Below are 22273 nucleotides of genomic sequence, written 5' to 3'. Positions count from 1 at the left end.
TGTATACAATTGTGTTTTATATTAAACTGGAGGAGTGCAGGAGGCTTGGAGGGACATGTCCAGGCTAGCCTGGCGCTGTGAGTGAACCGGTGCCCAGCTTGAAAGAGCTCCTGTGTGTCGCTGAGTGTGTGCATTTCTGTTTGAAAGATAACATCTTCTGCCTCCATTTATCCATTCGCTACAATGTGTTGGATTCATGTTAATGTGTATTTAAAGACATTTAAATTCGTGGGAAAAAAATTGGGGAGAAAAAAAGAATTTTTTTTCTAACCAACCACAAATTTCACAGACCCCCCTGCAGTACCTCACTGCAAGGGTCCGTGACATTTTTGGTTGATTAGACAATTTTGTCCCATGGGTCGCGGACCCCCTGTTGAAGACCTCTGGCTTAGAGAGAACCTTTCAAATATCATTTATTTTGAATATTGACATTTATAATGAGTGGAATCAGTTTGTTTTTTTTCTTTTTCGTGCTGACATGCAATATTCAACTTGTGCCAATATATTGGAGAGGAACCAGAGGGGCATTTTTTGACAACAAAGTCTGGCAAATATTAGCAATTAAATACCAATATTCATCTATTACATGACCGATGACTAAGAAATAAATAGCTACTGGTAGTCTGTCTGATCAGCTGATGATTCAAAATCTTGCTGTCTGGATATCAGAGACATATTCCGGCATAGTCCAGGAAGGTTTATTCTTTGTTGTTTGTGTTTTTTGGTGTTCCTCCTCATAATCTGCTGAGATGAGTTAGCGTTTCATGGGCTGACGAACCTGAGATTGAGCCTGAAATCACCATTCTCAGGTTGGACAGTCCTCGAAAGAACCACTCAAAAGTTGAAAGCGGGACTCAGCGTCTTGGTCAGGCCGCCCGGTGAGCCTCAGTGTCCATACTGAGGCAAATGTTTGGATAAAAATAACACCACTTGATTTAAAAAAAAAAAAAAAAAAAAGAAGAAAAAAAAAAAGATGGGATATATGTCTGTCCTATGTCCTGTGGTCCAGATGTGTCTACGCATCTGAAAATGCGCACCCACCGAGTGATAGACTGGTGGGTGTTACTGTTTTCCCCAAAATTCTGATGCACAAAAATCTACTCTATAACCACAAAGAGAGTTATAATAACATTGTTGGTCATGCTATGCCATCATCAACATTTATAATTACAGAAATCTAAATGGTGATATTTTCCCATCATTTAACCTAAATGTAGCTTATCAAAGTACCCATTCGGAAAAAACACTTACGTCAAAGTTTTGATTTCATGGATTAGATTTTATTTTTTGTGTGGTTGTGGTTGCATTTTAATAAATACACACATGTGTAAGTTGAACTAATGCCGCAATTCTGATTTTAAATTGTTTCATTCATTCATAATTACAGGCATTTTGATTTTGGCGCCAAAAGCGAAAATCCGCTGAGAATAAAAGTAAAAGAATTAAGAAAATATACTGTTTTTAAAATTGCGATTGATCAAAACAACAGTGATTTCTTTTCATTCTGGTTATTTTATTTCACTTTTTGCACTCCAACGGAGAAGAAAAAGAAAAAAAAAAAAATCTCAATACCTCTTTTCGTCTCAAAGCGGATACAGAGATACATCATATCTCATTTCAGAATATGGGTTTCAACCTAATGACAAATACCAATGATTAACAGCATTTAAACAACATATCTGGCTCACATTTGCACTATTTTTCCCAATCAAAAAACTCCGAGCACAATAAAGGAAGATTAACACCACATCTGGCTCTTTGTTGTTAGCTAACTTGTACTGAAACCTCTCAGAGCAATTAAACACTCAGGCAGCAGAGCTTAATGCACAAACTGCATCTCAAACTAAACATCTAAATCACCCCGGCCTGACTTTATGAGGACAGTCCAAATCTCTTAGACATTTTTACTCTCATGATGAACTATGCGGATGGAGATAGTGCATGGGGAACACACACACACACACACACACACACACACACACACACACACAGAGAGAGAGAGAGAGAGAGAGAGAGAGAGATCTAAACCCTCTTCACATGATTCAGAAATACTTCATCTTCTGAATAATTCATCCCCTGCTATCTGCATTAAGCTACGGTTCTGTGCTGGCCTAGTCGCACCATCTCTTCACATTTACAATCCAGACACACTCACCGCCAAATAGCACATTAACCAAACAAATAACAACCATAAAAACTTTCCACGTTTCCTCGACAATCACTGCAATAATGAAGGACCGCGGCAAGTTTGTGAAGTCTCATTCTGTCTAAGAGCTTTAAAAGTCTTCCTTACCCGCATGGCAGACCCTGCGACTCCTGAGACCCAAGTCGAGGCAGACAGGGAAGCAATCTTCATCATGTAAAGTCAAGACCAGAAGAAAGCAGACAGGAAGAGAACAGGGCGAGCTGCCAGGGGTAAAAGCTGATGAAAGAAACACAGGTTGCTGACTTATAACGGCCACTCCTGCTTGTTTTCACCGAGCTGTGACCTCATCATGCTCTGTGCTACCAATGGGGATGCAACTCACACACACAATGACACACAGACACATCACCTTCCTGTTTGTCACCGCCGGTGCTACATTTTCCACTGACATCGCCATTCAAGGGACCAATATGAACTTTGCATGCCATTTGTCTTAAACATTTTTTAAAAAAATTAATCTTCTTTAAAAAAAATAAATTGAGGCAAAATAAAGTATTTATCACACATTTCAGCCAGTTTGAATTAATTCACATTTTAATCAACAGACAGCCACTTTAACTATTAAAATAAAACCTTTCCAATCAAATGAGAGCTGCATATTGAAGCGCAGAACAAGAATTAGAAAATACTGAGCTTGCTGATATTTTAAGCTCTTGCGTGTCTTTTGACCGTCCTTTTCACACCTCTTCACTCAGAAAAAGACGCCTCTCATGCGTCAATATCTGCCCAATAGGCCGCTGGTTTGTAATTGTCCATCAGCCTCATGAAATGCCTGTCAATCACACTTTATCGTGTCTGACTTCTTGACAGCTGTCAAAAGTGATAATTATGGAAAGTGATGGAAGATATCAAAGTTGCTTTCCATGAGAAGAGGACAACCACAACATCCTTCCTGCTCATTTTCAGAGTGTAGGTAATGTGTCTTTCGGTCTTGAAATGTTTGAAAAGGTAAAAATATGCACATTATTCAGACATGGTGAGAAGTTTACTTTTTGGTGCTTTGATGGGTATTTTAATAATCCAGACTGAACAATATTTTCAGATAACTGATGGGGGCTGGCTTAACAGATAAAATTCACATTTGACATAAATTAAACAATGCACCCTGAGCAAATTGAAATCTCTATTGCACTTTTATTAAATAAATATATATATGTGTATATATATACATATATATATATTTAGATTTATATATGTATATATATATATATATATAAAACATGCAGCAGTGGTAAACCCAAAACAGCACGCATTCAAACAACGCAGTTGCAAACACAATCGATGAGTTCCTAACAGTATTCAGCAGTAAACGCTTACTGTACATAAACAGTTGACTGAATGGAAAAGCAGTGATGAGCCGACAGGATGCAGAGAGTTACGTTGTCAACACACCTTATGGCATCTTTTTTCCCTCAATAATGTACCTTTTCTTAAAACAGCAAATAACTAAAGACTTACAAAGGACTGAAATTCAAAGAAAAATAAATTATGATACTGTAAAATGATATTAAAATGAACTTTATACGCATCTTCTCTCCTTGCATCGGTTGAAATACCCATATGGATTAATATTGTGGAGTGCAACCTCATGTCTGGCAAACTGTCAACATTTTACAACAAAGAACAAGGCAATAATAAATAGACACCATATTAAACAAATGGATCATGTTCATTTTTAATATTCCTACCCAGTAAAAAGATCAGGCACTATCAGGACACCTCATGACCTTTAGATATTTGAAGTTCATCTGTCCACAACTCCTCAATAGCCCTTTTTTTTTTTCTTCTTTAGACAAACAATTCCTTTCTTCTGCATGAAAAACAGGCATCAGAAACTGAAATAAACGGTATGCATTTACTAAATGCAGATGACCCATTTTCCCAGCAGCAAAAAGATGCATGACATGCCTGCTGACTGGTCAGGTCTATTCATCGTAAAAATATGTAAATGAAGGACATTCTGCATAAATATACACAAGTACATACTTAAAGCTGAATAATGAAAAACGGTTTTCAACATTCTTTTCAACTGGTTAGGTCAGCATCCACAGAGAAGGAAATGGTGAACTAGAGATTAAAAAAAAGAGAAAAAAAAAAAAAGAGAAAAAAAAAAAGGGTACACCTACACATTTTCCGATTGAATGGTCCTTCAGAAAGTGCTCATGGTGATGGAAGTTGAGCAACACCAGTTCATGTTCCGATTTTGCTTTGTGAAAGTTTATGAGAAAGGTATGTGGTAGAAAAAAAAAGAAAAAAAAAAGACGAAAAAGTAAAAACAAACGTGACCTTTTTTCCCCCCCTCAATGTCTCGTGCAAATTCACATTCAGTTGTGTCATCCACAGTACACGGCTTAAGGCTAGATACATCTTTTCAACGTGTCTGCAAATTTCAAGAGATTGTCACAATTTAAATCCTAAAATAAAACATTGACTTTATAACATACTGTACAAATAGAAACATGTCATACTTCATTACACAACTCTCCTCAATCGCATTTACGCAAGGTTAAATGACATAATTTAAAATTTAAAACATGGTGACTGTACATTGACAATGTTTTGTCCTATTACCATTTTTTTTCCTTTCAGTGCACTCGTCTTCGGCCCCTGAAGAATGCGCGTTATGGCCAGACATAAGTATGTCCTCATATTGTCCACTGAGGGCCACAGTCCTGAATCATCCAACTAAGTGCAAAGCCAATAATTTAATCAGTAACTGGGCTCATCCATCTCTTCATCGCTCCAGTCGGGGGGTGCATCTGTTCCAAAGTATCGATCTCCGAAGTTTCCTACAGGGACCGAAAACATGTGGCAACGTCAATTAAATCTGTTGTTGACATCTTTTAAAAAGGTCACGTTTATGTCATTGTCAAATTTAATGCCATCATATTTCCTACTTCCTAAGTGTCTTTAAACAGTCTCTTCATATTTTCTCAGCGTTACTCACCTATGCCGGGTATGATGTGAAAGAGATCATTGACCTTCTTGTCGACAGCTGTGGTGATGATTTTCACCTGTGGGAATGCGTAGGCCACTGAGTGGACTCCCATTTCAGCCATGAGCAAAGACACCAGCAGGATCTTGTCCTCCTGAACGTCATGATCCTGAAAATGAAAACACCCCCGTGAAAAAAAAATGGGACTACAATTCGCTGCAGGCGAAGTGGATTTGTGAGCAATCCGGCGTACCCACCAGGAGGACTCTAACAGCCATCATGGCAGCAGCTCCAGTGGAGACAGTACAGTCCATCAGAATCACATGATCCTCACCGATGTCTTTCGGTAGGCGCAGGTAATGAAGCTGAAAATGGGTATAGGCAGGATGTGGGTTAGTACCAAAATGTGACATAAATGACCTGCTGTTTATAGCATTTCGCAAAAATCCCCCAACCTAAGAATTTCCCAGAAAGGACACGAAGATAAACAAAATGTACGACGAAACGAAAGGACCACGTTAAACTGCACAAAACTCATTGTGTGATGTGAATAAAATGTGTTAAAATGTGTATAAACACGCACATCTTTTCAAAATGTTAAAGTTTCCTTATTTGGGACATAGAGACAATGCAGTTCTATAACGCGTCAGCCATTAATTCAGTTGCATGCCTCTGGTTCTCCCGTGTCCTGGTTGGTCTGGATGAGGATCTTGCCGATGCGGACGTCTTTGCAGACCGCCCTCAGAGCCGGCTCCATGGTCTCTCCGGCTCGCAGGATGGACACGCCCGTAATCTACAGAAAACAATGAAAATAAAAATAAATTAATTACAGGTTAATTGCATCAATTTGGGTAACATTCTTCCGAATGCCTTTTCAAATAAAATGGTAAAAAGCGCCGAGAAGACGGCAGGAAGTAAATGGAGTTCACTCACCCTCTTCCCGTGGAAAGTCTGGCCTTCATAATCCTCTCCCTGGGGGGTCTGGACTATGTGGACCTGAGATAATATTCAAAATCATAACAGTGCGAGTACAGTGCTGTACAAAAGTAAGGGAAATACTGCACATTGTGACTAGCTACAGTGAATTACAAACTGTCTTGTCACACTGTATGTTGCGATTGAGGAATGGAAACTTTCCATTGTGGTGGCTTGACGAGTTTACGTGCTCAGGTCTGAGGCCGATGTTTGTCTGTCTGAATGCCTTTTTAACAAATGCAAGCACTCACTCTTTTTCCATTCATTTTTTTTTTTTTTTTTTTTTTTTTTATCTTTTCATAATCCATGTCAGGGCCACGCACTGCTGTAGCTCATTCTCTTGCCGTGCTTTCCTTCGCCTACACTTCTCCATCTGCACCCAGTTATCCAATATTTCGGGGTCAATGTCCGACTTAACGCACGTGTGCTTTCAGAACCTTCATCCAGTGCTATAAATGAATTAACAGTATGTCTTGGTATTAGAAACCTGCGAGGGAAGGAAGGAGAGCGCTCGCTCGATCAACAGACGCATCAACCTCTTGGAGTAGAAGATGAACTCATCGCGGCTGGTTTCCTTGTTCCTAGATGTGATAAACAGGAAGAGAAGGACGTGAGATTTTTCACCGGCGGCGGCAGCAGCTTAATAAAGCGTCGATTTGAATGGAAACGGCTGCTGAAGCAACAAAAATGAGGCTTCCTAGCGTTTTACCTGATGATGGTGTGCATGCCCCTGACTTGGGGCGTGCTCTCCAGAACGCTGAGGGTTTGGGGGAGGGGTTGGGCCTGGTGCGCAGAAGCCAGGGCCGCCCTGTAACCACGGCAACAAATAGTAGTGTGTGGGGGGGGGGGGGGACGCAGGGTGAGGGTAGCCGAGGGAGGAAAGATGGACAGACGGATGAATGCAACACGTATGAATACGGGTGTAATTAAAGAGTTCTGTGCACGCCGCGTGTACAGGTATGTGCAAGTTCACACACAGGCGTGCACATACGTACTTGTATGCACATTCAGAAAACAGACACACGCAGATGTGTATGTACATGCAGAAAACACACAAAATGATTTTTCGGTAGTAGTTAGAGCGAAGTTGATAATGGTAAGTGTAACCACTGGAATAAGATTGCTGGGGAAAAGGCAGACACACAATTGCAAAAATTGCAGCACACTCAGGGCCAGGGTTGAGTATTTCAGTGGAAAATTACAACAGCACAGAGACCATGATAATGGAAACGAGGGTCACAAATTAAAACGGATCAATTCAAAAACTAATATGACGCAGATTAGAAATACAGGAAAATTTCACTTTTTAATATAAATAAATATACAATAGTTATTTCCCATGATAGGTCTCTACTTGTAATAATTTCCCTATTTTCTATGATTAAACATTAGTTTTGGATATCTAGACTAAGGGTATGTTGGACTCTACAGGACTAGGCACAAATGTTACAAATACCCAACGATGCAGTCATGTCGGCACTACAGTGTCCACAAATGTCACTGAAATACACATTAGCCAGATGCAAAAAGAAAAAAAGAAGAGAAATCATAGCAAATCTGCTCACATATCCCAGCGAAGTTTCCTCTATGGGGAGATTTGTTTTTGTTTTTTGACGAGACACAACAATCAGAACAGAGGGGGACACGGAAAGACGAAAAACAACAGATAAGAGGAGGAAAAATGAGAAGAGACACAACATCAGGTGGATGAAGGGATGAAGGGATTATCAAGACACAGTGAAAAGTGTGACAGCTGAGACCCATAAATGTCAAATGTCTCGGAGATACGCTTCCCATCGAGGTAAATTTGAAGTAAAATGATATTTTGTGGGTTATAGCTTCGTGTACATATCATGATACAGAAGAGAACTCAAGTGGCAGGTCAGGCTTTAAAAGATTATTACAGATACTGGGGGTAAAAAAAAAAAAAATTAAAAAAAAAGAACACTCAAGTTTTGAAAAAGATTTTGATATCTACACACCACGCACGCATTGTGTGTTTTGTGTGTTTGCGTGGGAGGTGAAAAAGCTACCATGTGGCTGTCACTCTTTCACCGTGTAGAACAGCAAAGGTTGGTATTTCAGCTCACAGGCCCCAGCACATCCTGTGTCTAAAGACAGACACCAAGCTCACTTCCTCTCTCTGTCTCAGATGCTGTGGCCGACATTCAATGGAAAAACTCAGTGCTTTGTAGTCGGGTATTGGAAACTTTCTCTGTGGCTGAGGTATGCGAGCTTCCACTCTCTCGCTTTCTGTTAGAGTTACTCTCTCTCTTATTCTAGTTGCTGCTGAAAGGAGGGGTCAGTGACTTGACTCATTGGTGTATTTTTAGACACAGAAGGCAGGAAGAGTGCGAGTTGTCATTTCTTTAAAAAGGTAGAGAGAGGGAAAACCAACATCTTTACATTAAATGCTGGCTGCACCACACCACTTTCAAACTTTTGATCTACTTGTCGTCACAAAGTTTTTTCGTATTCGGTTCTGCTGTCGGTAAAGTTCTTTACATTGGGCTCTTATAAGTGATCACTAATTAGCCATATTATATTTGGTTTACAGATGCAAGAGTGCCGCCTGGTGACGTGTCGTGGCAGCCAGCAGATCAGTGGAAGGTAGAGGTTGGTTTTGCTGGACTAATTTTTTTCTCTCCCTCCCAGTAAGAAGCTGGAGCAGTTGAGCAACTGGGCAGATGTTGAGGAGAGAATGATAGACAGGATAAAGGCCACTCTACCTGACGCTGAGCTCGCGCTGTGAGCCATGGCGGGATTTGGGGTGGGGAGGAAGTGGTGGGAGGAGAGAGTGAGAGAGCAGTCCATCAGCAGCATGTGTGTTACTGTGTGTGTGTGTGTGTGTGTGTGTGTGTGTGTGTGGAAGGGGGGGAAACAAAGCAAACTGCACTCTGTACACAAAGTGCTCCCCGCGGGCAAAAGTGTGCCCTTAGTGACTGGTGATTAGTGCGCCTTGTACAACAAAACCTAAAGTGAGTTTGATTTGCCATGAATCAACTCTATGAAGACAGGATTTTTTTTTTTTTTTTTTTTTTTTTTTTTAGGGCTGCACAATGGTTACACAATACTACATTTACCCACAAATACATGGACATTAGTTTGATATGGATGAACGCAGAAATGAACCATAGCTAGGGGTTGACAGTGTTCGACTGCTGTTTGTCAAAGTGGAACTAAAAATGTCTAATAACTTCCATTTCATCTTAATATTTTTTCTGTTTTTCCTTTGTCAGCTAGCCTCACATTTCAGCAGGTATACCATTTGCCAGACTTTATATTCATATGTGCAGTATGTAAACGAACATAAAAGCAGAGGAAAACTGAGAAAATGTAATGAAGTCTTTGTCCTAAAAGTGAAAACACAATGCTTTGGCTTCACATTCAGATGCAGACTGATCATCAGATAATGACAGTCAAGTATAAATGCTGTCTTATTACCCTTTGAGCTATTGCTGTAAATAGGAGTCTCAAATTATTTCTAAATTGTAAATTAGTTCCTCACGAATGCATGGAGGGCAAGAGTAACTATTTGTTAGTTTGTTTAAATGCACCAAATAAGTGAAAATAAAATCTGGTCTAAATTGCAATTTTTTAAAATTCCCTTGAACTAAATAACTACAGTTAATAACCGTTAACAAAATTCTACCTGTTTTGACATTTAAATGACTGAATAAGCGCACAGCAATTGCACATACTCAGCCTGCACTAAAACCTGTGCAGTGATATTTGTTTTTCCTCCACTAGAGGGAGTGATGTGGCTTGTAATTACAGGCGAACTATAAAGGGCTGCCTGCAACTACACCTCTTATGAGTACAATAAGACAGACTGATGTGCTGACTCAGAAATAACATTACAAAAAAAAATAATAACACCAGCAGGGAAGAATGAGGCACCATAGTGCTCTACTAACATAGACTTGTCATTTTAAAGTGGCATGACAGAGTTTGAACAGTGCGTCTGTAAGCGTGACATCTCTTACCTCCTCCAGCTGACTGTGAACATGCTGCACGATCAAATCGATGGCCACCATGTTGCCTCCACCTGACAGGAAGACAAACGGAATTTGCAAACATACTGTCACTAGGTTAACACAGTAAAATGCAATTGAACAGAATTTCAAACACAACATTAGTGGAGCAATACTGTTACATAGTATATTGAAATGTAATCCGTATGTTGAAACGTAATCCTCTTTTGTATTGCTGCTGTAACATCATAATAGTACTTATGTAATATTGAAGTTGTACATAGGCAAACATGTTAGCGTGAACGCACCCCGTGGCACCACAATATCAGCCAGGCGCATCGTAGGCTCAATATACTGCTCAAAGGCTGGCTTGACAAACTTGTTGTACTGTTTGATGACACCCTCAATGTCTCGGCCTCTTTCTGAAATGTCCCTCCTCAGTCGACGCACCAGACGGATGTCAGAGTCTGCGTCCACAAAGATCTTCATGTCCAGCAACTGACAGGAAAACATGAAACGGGGAGAAAATGTTTGGCTGAACACAGAGCTTCATAACGCACACTGACACAAAGATGACGTGAGGAAAAAGGTGGGCTGAATACAACTTATTCATTTCTAAAGTTTCTGTTTTTGTGGATTTATTTCAAGCTGTAGCATCATCACTTACTTCAAAGTTTACTTTACTCTTCATTCATATTTAATTTTTCTTGACAACCAGTGAGAAATACTAGAAGACACGTCTTGATAAAAATGCTAAATTAAGTCTGGCAACAGCACTTTACTGTAAATAACACTGTTTTCTTTTAAAACAAATGATCATATTACTGCTGGAAATGTGTGGTGACTCTGAACTTTTATAATTTATTCCTTTAATTTTTGTGAGCCAATACCTCATTACAACAGGTAATTATTTAACCAGCTTCTGTCATAAAGATTAAAGGAGCCAATGTGTCTTTTAATAATTGTAATTACATAAATTGCAGCTATATTCATATACACGGTGTGTTATTGAACAGCTGGACTGTTAAGATGAAAAATCTGCCAATGCTAGGCGATAAGTATTGAAAGTATTGGCTTCTGTTTCTTCCGTGCATATAATTACCTCTGACATAAACAAACCTTGAATTGCACCAGAAAATAATTTTAATGAATTATTTGATGTGTCAAAGTTAATAAAACTATCTGTGTATCAATTTAGTAGCAATAGGTAGGGATACTGACCCATTATATCCAATAAATGAGTGACATTTTACAGTTGAAACAACTTATCTGATGGACAAACTATGTGACGCAGACACTTTTTAAAGATCGAATGCCAAAGATATCCGTATCTTTAGAATATGTGGCCTTACATTTCTGCATACTTACCAGCTGACATATACACAGATAAAGGCTTTTGAATTAGTTTCTTTTGAATTAGGGATTATCTAGAGAAAAATACACATTAAGTACATATATATGCATGTAGAGTATATTCAAAATGCATGCTGGGCTTGTTTTTGCATGGACAATATTGATATAAAGAAAAACATCATTAAAATAAACATACCCTCTGACTTAAAATCAGGTTAGACCCCTTGTATAGATAACAATAAAGCTGACAACACCACCTGCCACTGACCAATTGAACATGTTGGAGGACAAAGAGCTTTGCCCTACCTGCAAAAGCTTTTTATCTGCGAAGGACATGATTCCCTCGAAGATGATAACACTGGCTCCATATACGGTTTTCTGTGGTGGACACACATGCATGTATTATTACAGTAAAATGTACATACGAACAATGGTATTGTGGACATACACACATCTCAGCACATTGCATCATGATCAGTCACACATGACAGTTGCCACTGTTGAGTGAATATCTGAGTGTAGTAAATGGACAAAAAAAATAGAAAGCAGACTGAAATCCAAATCGTGGTCTCTCAGAGAGACCATCTGGAGAAATGCAGATTTGCAATGTGACTAAACCTCTAGAGAGGGAGATTAGAACCCTCTTAGGCAATCGAGAAACTGAGATTATATGGTGTAACTCTGACATGCAACTCATTAACTTACAAATGCATTAGCATGTGTCTGGAAGTGGGCATTCATCCTTACCCAATCCTTCTGTCTCCCATGAGTTGTAAAGTCATACACAGGGATTTTCACGCTCTTGCCCTGTTTGAGCTTGCGCAAGGTGTGTGTCAGCAGATCAAAGTCAAAGGCATCCGGGTGGTCAAAGTTGTAGTCGTTGCTAGCAGCCTTGGTCTGCTCGTCAGGGGACAGGACCTGAGGATCGCCACAACGTCGATGTTTACAGCAACTTCACAGCATGATTTTCAGAGTGAAACAATTTTTCCCATCTCTGGCTTTTCCGAAGACCCAAATACTAACATTTGCATATCACACTTCAAAAACAACAAATGAAGCAACATTAAATATACGCACTTTAATACAACAAATACAAAGGCTCTAATACTGGCACATAATTCACATAAGCTTGTGCAAAATCACTTAGACACAGATCACTGTTCAAGAGCAGTTGATGTGAAGGGACCTAAATTTAGGAGAACATCATGTGCCACTATGACGTCTGTACCAGGTGTGTGTGTGTGTGTGTGTGTGTGTGTGTGTGTGCGTGTGTGTGTGTGGTTGTGGTTGTGTGTGGTTGTGTGTGTGTGGTTGTGTGTGTGTGGTTGTGTGTGTGTGGTTGTGTGTGTGTGTGGTTGTGTGTGTGTGTGTGTGTGTGTGTGTGTGTGTGTGTGTGTGTGTGTGTGTGTGTCCTTAGGGTGGCCGAGCATTAAAACCCCAGACCTGGTATTTGGCAGTTTATGAACGGCAACACCCCCTTCTCAAGTGAACTGATTACACGCTTAATATGATCACCCGATGTTACAGGCTGTGTGCGGACTGAGAAACTGCAACAGAAGGAGATATCAACATTAAAAAAAAAAACCACTAAAAACCTAAATTCTAAATGTAAATGAATGCTGACCTCTGGTAATGCAGTGAACAAACTGGAACTTGCTAAGGGCCACAGTAGCACTGGTCACTGGTGAATCCCTCCCACTCTACGCAGTTTGAACTGCTGCTGTCAAGATTTTGACAGGATTACACAACCAGAGAGTGGGTGGAGATAAAGAGGGGCAAGAATGATGGCTCTTGCTTTATTGCTCTCCTGCATTCTTTCTCTCCACCCAATTCACTCGTCGCTGTGCTTCGCTTTCAGCACGTGCCTCCTTACATTTTATCCAATCTGTCTCCTTTCTCTCCAGTCGCTGCTTTTATCCTCATTTTCCCCCTGGGATCCAAAGGAAATCCTATTTTCTCTCTTTCACTCTGTCTTCTGTACTCGGTCTCACTCTTTTATACACTTCCTTCGGGCCACTGAGAGTGTAACAGCCATACAAGACAGAGATGAAGTTATAATAAAAGGAACATGCGTCCTAGATTTATCTCATGCCACGATTTTAATCCCCAGAATGTAAAATCCCCTGGATTGATGTGCTGTAAAAGACGTACACAAACATGCATACCTTGTAAAAAGAGTCCATAGAGAGTAGTACCACCCATGGAACATCTAAAGCTTCGATGATTTTCCTGGCAACAGTTGTCTTCCCTGAAGCGCTGCCGCCACACAGACCTGGGAGGGAATATTGACACAAAGACTTCGAGTTCACTGCAACTCTGGTCTAACCTGCTAGTGATCGACTGGTTCTTCAAGTAACTCATGGAAGGCCTGAGCTGGGAAAGACTGAGAGTTAGTGCTGCTAACTCATGGAAACTTTTTTCAATGCGACCAAAAACGAGATACTGTTATACCTCTTAAGACACTTCAGGAATAAAATGAATAACCATTCACTGCCTGTCAGTATCTGTATAAACAGATTTCTTGAATATGTATGCTTCTTTGTTGTCTACTTTTCTTCCATTACATGCTTACTGAGAAAAAGTGTCATTTTAGAATACCATTGTTCGGTGTGAATATACTAGCATTGACTTGAAAAGACACTGTAATGTTGTCATTGATGTTGCTTTAGGCTATTTTCATGCAGACAGACAGGCAGGAACACAGAAAACGGCATACTTCAAAGTAAACATGATCAGTTTAGGTATTTTCTGAAACTCTCTTGTACAAACACAATCCTACTGTTTATCCAATATTTACTGAAAGCAAAGCACGCCCACATTTGACTAAAATGTCAACTGAACGAGTTCATCAATACCCATTAGCAGTAATATGGTGATCGCTTATTTTAGCAGAAGGCACATTTTATCTGCTCATACAAAGTATCAGTAAACTTTATTTCCAATAGATAAATATTCTTGAGCTCCTACATTTTAAACTCAATTCTTATTGCAATTCATTCTTGGGATTTAGACTTTAGACTTGATTTAATCAATGCTGCTAATGCAGCTTTTCCTTCAGTTTAGAGAACTCACTGTTAAAAAGTAATATTGGCTCTATTAGTTCTTTTCTAAAAGTTTGTATTCAACATAAGAGAAGTACTCTAAATGAAATAACACAGATAAAGAAAGGAAAAGTCAGTGTTGTGACATGGTGTTTTGCATCTCTCTTTAGTTTCCTACCAATGACGAAGGCCTCTTTGGACTGTGTTCCGTGTTCGTTGTACCAGGGAGGGCGACCAGCAGTGTAGATGGTTCGCTTGGAGGTGCGCAGCAGAGGAGGCTCAGACTTGCACTGGCTGGTTGTCCTTTTCCTGGGTGAAAGGCCCGTGCTAACTGAGGGGAGAAGCAGGTCCAGTGATCCCTCACCACTGGAAATCAACAAACACACAGCACAACACGCCATCACTGTTTATTTGTTGGTGCATACGTGTATGTTTTACAAACCTTTTTATAGTCTTGACAGCAACTCGGCCAACCTTTAAAAAGGAACCAATACCGGTCTGTTGTGATTTGTACCCAGTCATAAGCTATAGCACCTTCGTTCTCATCTTGGTGTATAATAAAATGTCTTTTGGTGACAGTATGTGTGGGGTTTTAATTTAACTTAAAAAGCTGCACACTGAAAGTCAAGTACAGCGCCATAGTACAACCACTGCTCACTAGTGTCCTTGTGTCACGATTTGCATTTGAACAGCGGTGAGAGTTCATGAAAAGGCAGTGAGGCATGCTGAGAGCACAACAGTCATGACGATTAGTGTTGGCATCAGTCACACACAGACAGACATCGGTTTGAATATGTAGATTGATATTAAGCATGGTGGCCTACTTAACTAAAAGTAAACAGGACTGAACTGCACTGTTGTTCCTTCTGTCAGGAGTTAATCTTTAGTTTTTTTTTTTACACAGTCAACAACTGAACTTTGTCCGGTCTTGTAGTGTAAAACTACTGCTGGAAACAAAGTACATGTGTATAGCTGCTTTTCCACAAAGGGAACGTAATGTTCTGCAGCTTGATAACCTGAACTTTACGAGAACTTGTAGAGCAAAGGTTGTTGGTTGTGCTTTGCTTTACCGCTGTATTTAAAAAAAATGGGAAGTATGCAGTTGAAACAGTGACACACTTCAAACAGCAGTACAGACGATGCCATTTTGATGAGTGTCAAAAATGCACTTTCCATTGCTCTTCATTATAAAAAATGTTTTAAATGTCCTGGTTGATGTACATGCAGAATTGAATGGTGGTTAGGGATATTCTGTTGTGCTTGCTGTAGCTAAGATGTGACGACACGGGCAACGGCTGCTTGAGCATCACTGATAATCACTGATTTAATACTATCTCCTGAATGGGGATGAAATTTAGCTCCCAAAACTTGTCTCCAAAACAGAACCAGGGACAACAGCTACAAGTTCACTTACAGGTTGGTCAGTTCGTGTAGTGGGGAAAGTCCTCAGAGTATAAATGCGGACTCAACTACATCAATACAGTCCTGCAATCAGCTGTGCAACTGAACGAGACCATTGTAACAATCTGTCATCCTAGACAGCAAGATAAGCAGCTCCGCATAAACATTGACAACAAGCTCATTCAAAACAGGAACGAGGCTCAGAGTGGATTTACATTGACCATTCAAACTAACGACCAAACTGCTACCGAGAGAAACTTATGCAACACCCAGTGTGTCGTGTGTCAATACCAAACAATTGCATCAACAAACTATTGCAAAGGCTTTTAAACTTTTGAAACAGTGTGGCAGTAAAGTCACTCATGGCTTCATCCAGAGAACAAGAGTTTAATTTTGTGAAATGACAATTAGAAAGTGAAGAAGAGTGAACATTAACATTCAGTTCATGTTTGTGGCTAATTAAGTTTCAGAGCAGACAGCAAAGTGGATACAAAAGGACTGGTCTAACAAGTTGCTGTGAAACTATTTTATAACTTCCTCAATTTCCTTTGAAAAACCTTCGTCACCGCTTTTACATAAGTCTGAAGCATCTGCAATGCCTCACCCTTTGGGAAATGAAATAATATAGTCTTAAGAAGCAGCTAACTGGATATCATTAGTTAAGCAACTACAAGTGGCACAAAGAATAATACAAAGAGTCGTGACCTAAACAAATTGTGAATTACTTGCCAAACTACTTCTTTGAGTGACAAGTCTAACCAGGTAGCTGTTGTTAGCAACACTTACTGCAGTATCCGAGACATCCACACTTCACCCAAAGAGGACTGTAAAAAGCCAGATGCTATATCCATAGTAGGCTGTGTAAGAGACAAGTACTAGGTGTTCTTCTCTTTCTCCATTATCCAGGCAACTCTCAGCATCCACATCTTTAAATAGGTCGTATACCTCCCCAGGTGGAGCATCAAGAGTTCAGAAGTCAAGCAAACAAGAGGGAGCAAAGATTTATCTTATCGCATCAGGGTCACCTGAGCTTGGATGGAGCCAGGAAGTGGCCAGAGACTCATAGAACACACAGACATACATGCATGAGGCACAGCTCACTCCAGCTGAGTTATCAGTTAAAACCAAACCCGGGTGCCATAAAAGATTAGCCAACCTTACTTTGCTGAATCATGCCCTTGTGCAGTGGTTACAGTCATAGCACCGAGTTCTCCTAAACATTACATACGCTCCATGAATGCATCTTTGTTGAAAGAAAAGGTTGACAGAGGTAAAAGTGCAGAGTACCTGAGAAGACACGCGTGGAGCAGACATGGGGAGCATCTAAGCTGTATGGTCAGCAGGTGTCAGGGGTAATATTAGCAGTAAATAAGACACAGTGTCATATCTTGGGCAACATGTTGTTTCTTGTGATCTCTTTGGAAGACCTTCTCTGAGTTTCTGTGGTGTCGTGGGGGGGTCTTTACAAAGATAAATTAAAGGCACAAAATGCACAATGGCTCACACAAACTGCACTTGACACAACCCAACCTCACATAACAAGCCTTTTCAAGTTTCAGGACAATTGGGGGAAAAAACATTTTGTAAAACAACATGATGTGGTCAAATTCTAAAAATATCATTCCATGAAAACTTTGCCTGCAAAAAAAGCACTATTGAAGTCATTCACAGCAAATTTGTGTTGCTGAGTGATAGATGCAAAATTTCCCAAAGTATGTCAACAAACACCTAAAGGCTATACTCCAGAGAGCTACAGATTCGAGTTGTCTCTCCTGTTTATTCCACATTTGCAAAAGGAAAACAGCAGACATTTAAACCTCAAAGAAAAAAAATCAATTGTCTAGGACACCCGAGGACAATAGAAAAAAAAAAGTACAAATATATAAATAAATAAATAAATAAAAGGCACTTACCTGCCATCAGATCTTAGATTCCAACAGCCAGATATTCTGGCTCCTGAGTAAGCTGGAGCCAGAAGAGAGTTCATAACTCCAGAAAATATAAGGGAGACTTCTAGTATGTTTACTCCACAAGTTGTGTTTTAATCCTATACTTCTGCCAACACGTATACTCAGTACATATATACACTTATAGCACAATCACGCACTGGACAGCACATCCAGGGAGAGAGGGAGAGCGATGGAGGTTGGGAGATATGGAAGGGAATTAGCTCAGATGAGAAACGAAACTTTAAACGTCTGTTTAGCTTTCTGTTTCCTTCATTCTCTTTCGAGAGAGGAGCCACTGCAGCTTGGTACAGAAAGAGTGAAACTACCGTGCAGCTTTTCCCTCCTCTTTCACTCGCTCTGCTCCGCCCCTCAGCCGTCCAGCCAACAAACGTAAGAGGATAACCTACACTCCAGATTATGTTCATTAGGTGGTATTAATAGCATCAGGTTAGGGCCAGACCTCCCCACTCCGAGCATACACGCATAAACACACACATGCCGAGCTTAGGTCATCTGTCTTTGACAGTCAGTGTCTCAACATGAGGCTGGAGCTGAAAGAGGAACCAGAACAGAGCGACAGAGACACAAAGACACAAACTGGGCGGAGACGGGGGCAGTAGGAACAGACAAAAAGCCTGCTATTATTCTCCTCTGATGTTGACATAGTGGACTGAATTCACAAGAGACGCCTCAGGCAGCGTTAGGGAGGAGAAGGGAGGGAGAAATTGGGGGGGGGGGGGGGGGGGGTGAGCGCTTTCACCCTGCAGGGATTCGCCATGTCTCTGTGCGCCTTATACTAAGTCTGAAGACGTCAGCACCACGACAAACACATGCATGCATACGCATGCAGGCAGCCACGCGCACACACAGAGCAATGTCCCCTTCACTCGCAGTAAAGACTGGGGAATAAACAGCATAATGAAACCCAACACTGCTGCTGCTCTGTCAGCTGACAGTCTGAGGAACAGCCCTGGGCAACACACACACACACGCACGCGCACACACACACACACACACACGCACGCGCACACGCGCACACACACACACACACCACACAACACCAGACACACCCTCACACTCCTCCCGGGCCACACTTTGTACAAACAAATAATTATTCCTCAGAGTTCAGAGGAGACAAGACTAATTGTTTTCCAGTGCATGAAAAAAAACACAAACCCAACAACTGCACAGACCACAGTTCAAGAACCAACACCACTGAAAGAAGCTCGCAGATATAATTTAAACCAATATTTAAAGCATTTCCAAATATTTGAAATACGGACTTGACAGGACCTCGTCTCCGTTTACTTTCGTCTTGAAGCCATGGAGAGACACGAGGGAATTCAGTGTTTTCCTCTAATCCTCTCATTAGTTTTGGGACTGCCGCTGTTGCTTTAAACTGCGGTCAGAAGACAGCTGTGGAGCAAGAAAGCCACATCGAAACAAGAAGCCTGAACTGGTTGCTATGCCAAACATTCAACCACCTCTCTACGGCTACAGAGACACACAGCGGGGTTACACGCCTGAGCTGAAGTGACACTTACATAAACTAATACTGTAGGCACGCTCAAGGAAAACATTAAATACAGCATGTAATATGGAAAACAAATCTATCGTCTCCAGTGTTTTATGACTCATTTAAACTTCAATAATTTCAGAATTAAAATAACTGAATGCATTCAATGAAAAACGGAGGTCAGAGGAGGAAAATATTTCTGCAAATGCTCTTTGATCATGTTTTAAAAACTAGGACAGAGTTATGTAAGTAAATATACTATATAGGGTGGACTGAAAGTGGAATGCAATTTAGAGCAACCATTAGTCAATTAATCACTTAGTTTGACAGAAAATAAATAAACAACAATTTTGATAATTGGATAATTGTTTTATATCATTTTTAATGAACAAATACTAAAACTGTCTGATTCCAACTCTAACATTTTTTATGTTTTCTACTTCCATTAGTCGTCCATGATAATAAATTGAATATCTTTTGGTAGTGGACTGCTGGTCGGGACAAAAAAAAAATAAAATTTGGGCTGCATCTTGTGCTTTGGGAAACACTGGTTGACATTTTTCACCATCTCCCGAGATTTTAAGGACCAAATAACTAATCGATCAATCAAGAAAATAACCGACGAAGAAAATAATTTAATTGACGATAAAAACAATTGTGATCTACCTCTATGGCTATTTATTACCACGACGCTGTAGCTAAATATTGTATCTGCAAAATATGTACGGTTTAATTTCCTTGACTTGGGGCGGTCTTGACTGACTGACCTGGTATTTTTGATGCTGTCATTTCTGGTTCTTTTGTGTTGGATTGTATTGCAGCGCAGTCAGCCACTGAAAATGCCACCTGTAAGTCTTGTTCAAAAAAAATTCTGCCAATGTCATGTCATCAAAACTGAGGTCTTCCCTTCTGTATTAATGTCAACAAGTCTTGCCCCATGTTAAATGTAACCACGTGAGTGTGGATTTTAATGCTTCTGACTTGAGTTTTGAGAGTCTGCAAGGCAGATTCATACCGTCAGTAGATAAGGCAGTAACGCCCTCTTGCGGCCGAGTGAGGTACCAAGCTGCAGACTGGTTCAATACAGAGAACTGACTTACTGGGTCAATATGACATGTATATTTATATTCAGCTACGGTATTAGTCACCTAAATCAAATGTAATTTGACTCTGTAGCCTCGTAAATCCCCCAAGAAGAGGACATTTGTCAGAAACGAGCCCTGCAGTACCAACAGGGAACACCATGCCATGCTTCTCTCCTTTGCTAAATAAAAAAAAGAAAAGAAAAAAGAAGAAGCTCTCTTTTAGCTCACTTTCCCAGGTTTATATCGACTCATAATTTCCCCTCCAGCATACGTTGAAGTACGTAACACTATTTCCGGTTCAGTGTTTTTGTGTGTTATTTCGATGTGAGGAGGCCACCTCGTGTTAAAGTAGGCAGCTCTTCAAATCCAGTGAAGAGGGTGGACATACCGATAAAAAAAAAAATTAAAAAAAAAAAGTAGGCCGAGCTTGTGCGGCTTTTGCCAACTAATAATTACACTCATCATCATTTCCTGGCTGCCATTATGGACACGTGTTACTTTTACACAAGACACAGTTATAGTACCCATTGAGGCACACGGCGTGACAGGTAGTGTTTTCTGTAAAGATGCTTAACAAAAACTGCCAGCTGAAAATGAAAAACAAACAAACAAAACAACAACAACAAAAAAAAAATCGCCCAAAATTGCTTTATGGTTTCCGAATAAAACCCCAAACTTTAAGCGTTATACCTGTTCGGCACTGAGGACATTTTCTCTTCGTTGTCCATCTTTGCGAGCCTTTCTTCCACGCTAACGGCAGACGTTGCTACTCTGTTGACAATCAGCTGTCGGGAGTGCAGTTTGGCGCTGAGGCATCATGGGACATGTAGGCGTGGCACCTTTCAGGAGAGGAATGATAAAGCAGCCACGGCTCCCCAGATGGACTTCAAGCCCCAAAATGCCACAAATCGTTTTTTTTTTTGTTTTTTTTTTTTTTTTGACGTACAGTCAAAGCCATGCACATAATCATATTCATACATGGCCTTTGCCAAAACGGGGAAGTCCAACAGGCCACGTGTAGATCTGAGTTCTAACTTTCGTTATTAGGGCCGGAGCACCGATGGTGCGAAAGCCCTATTGTTATTCGTAAAGTTATTATTCTTTTTATCCTGAAAGTTTAAATGCATTTTTGGAGGCTTTATCATATTCGAAAACCCCTGAAAGTTGGTACAACATTTTTTTTTTTGTCATGATAAAGGGGGGGGGGGGGGGGGGGAGGGATTGAACCCCAAACCTTCTGACAGGGGAAGCAGTGCCAACCTCTGCACCACCAACCTTTCCAGGAGTTAGACAGCATTGTGACGAATCTTTGGCTCACTGCAACCTATAACTCCACCGTCCATAAATATTCATTCAAATGCGACCACAATTGCCGCAGACATTCTTTGGATAGTAGATGTACGTGTTTTCAAGGGGGTCTGCAGTGATATTAAACATCTTCCTGTAATGTGTAGTGTTTGCAAAACTTTTTCAATTTCTCCAAACGTTTCAACTTCACTAAAAGTTGAATCACCATCAACAGGCCAAGGTGGACTCTGGACCATTAATAGCATCCTTGGTGAAGTAGAATCTTTTACCTGTTGAGTTAACCAGGCTCAGTTGAGTCACTGGAAAGCTCTGAGTGAACTCCGTGAAACACTTTCTCCTGCCGCACCTAGTTCTCCGATGCTGAAGATAATCCAACGGTTTACGATACCGCTTCAGTGCTGGAAACAACCTCATGAAGACACGGGTTCGAGCCCCGCTCAGGTATTACAACATGTTTCACCGAGGGTGAGTCCCTCTGAGGGTAAGCCACATGCGTTCAGATTTGTATATGCAGTCATACTAATACCAAA

The 22273-nt window shown here is 40.5% G+C and overlaps 1 protein-coding gene across 4 annotated transcripts; it reads right to left on the bottom strand.

Moving 5' to 3' along the window:
- Positions 1-3320: 3320 nt before the first annotated feature.
- On the bottom strand, positions 3321-21213 carry uckl1b (uridine-cytidine kinase 1-like 1b). Of its 4 annotated transcripts, none has more exons than XM_069140193.1 (15): positions 21126-21213; positions 14663-14850; positions 13609-13715; positions 12191-12361; positions 11750-11821; positions 10399-10588; positions 10103-10164; positions 7682-7701; positions 6826-6924; positions 6604-6697; positions 6075-6137; positions 5812-5934; positions 5399-5506; positions 5154-5310; positions 3321-4995 (listed from the first exon to the last, which is right to left on the bottom strand). In XM_069140193.1, exons 1-15 carry the CDS (start codon positions 21161-21163, stop codon positions 4916-4918), a joined length of 1572 nt encoding a protein of 523 aa, XP_068996294.1. In that variant the 5' UTR covers positions 21164-21213; the 3' UTR covers positions 3321-4915. The 4 variants fall into 4 exon arrangements, with proteins under 4 accessions (XP_068996294.1, XP_068996292.1, XP_068996291.1 ...); XM_069140191.1 differs by lacking the exons at positions 7682-7701; positions 21126-21213 and adding exons at positions 8846-8862; positions 17799-18162; XM_069140190.1 differs by lacking the exon at positions 21126-21213 and adding an exon at positions 17799-18162.
- Between the last annotated feature and the right edge of the window lie 1060 nt (positions 21214-22273).

Source organism: Embiotoca jacksoni, unplaced genomic scaffold, assembly GCF_022577435.1.
Source record: "Embiotoca jacksoni isolate LCO1_2020_lvr unplaced genomic scaffold, fEmbJac1.0.p SCAF_9, whole genome shotgun sequence".
Classification (NCBI taxonomy): Eukaryota; Metazoa; Chordata; class Actinopteri; family Embiotocidae; genus Embiotoca; species Embiotoca jacksoni.
This window is presented reverse-complemented; position numbering and strand designations above follow the sequence as displayed.

Bases quoted from the DNA above. Each gene is read 5' to 3' on its own strand.
- uckl1b (XM_069140190.1), bottom strand. From the start codon at position 17,872: ATGAACTCTCTTCTGGCTCCAGCTTACTCAGGAGCCAGAATATCTGGC. The intron at 11,822-12,190 runs GTAAGGATGAAT...TGTCCACCACAG, and splicing joins ATGGGAGACAGAAGGATTGG to AAAACCGTATATGGAGCCAG. The intron at 6,925-7,681 runs GTGAGCAGATTT...CCGTGGTTACAG, and splicing joins AGGAAACTTCGCTGGGATAT to GGCGGCCCTGGCTTCTGCGC.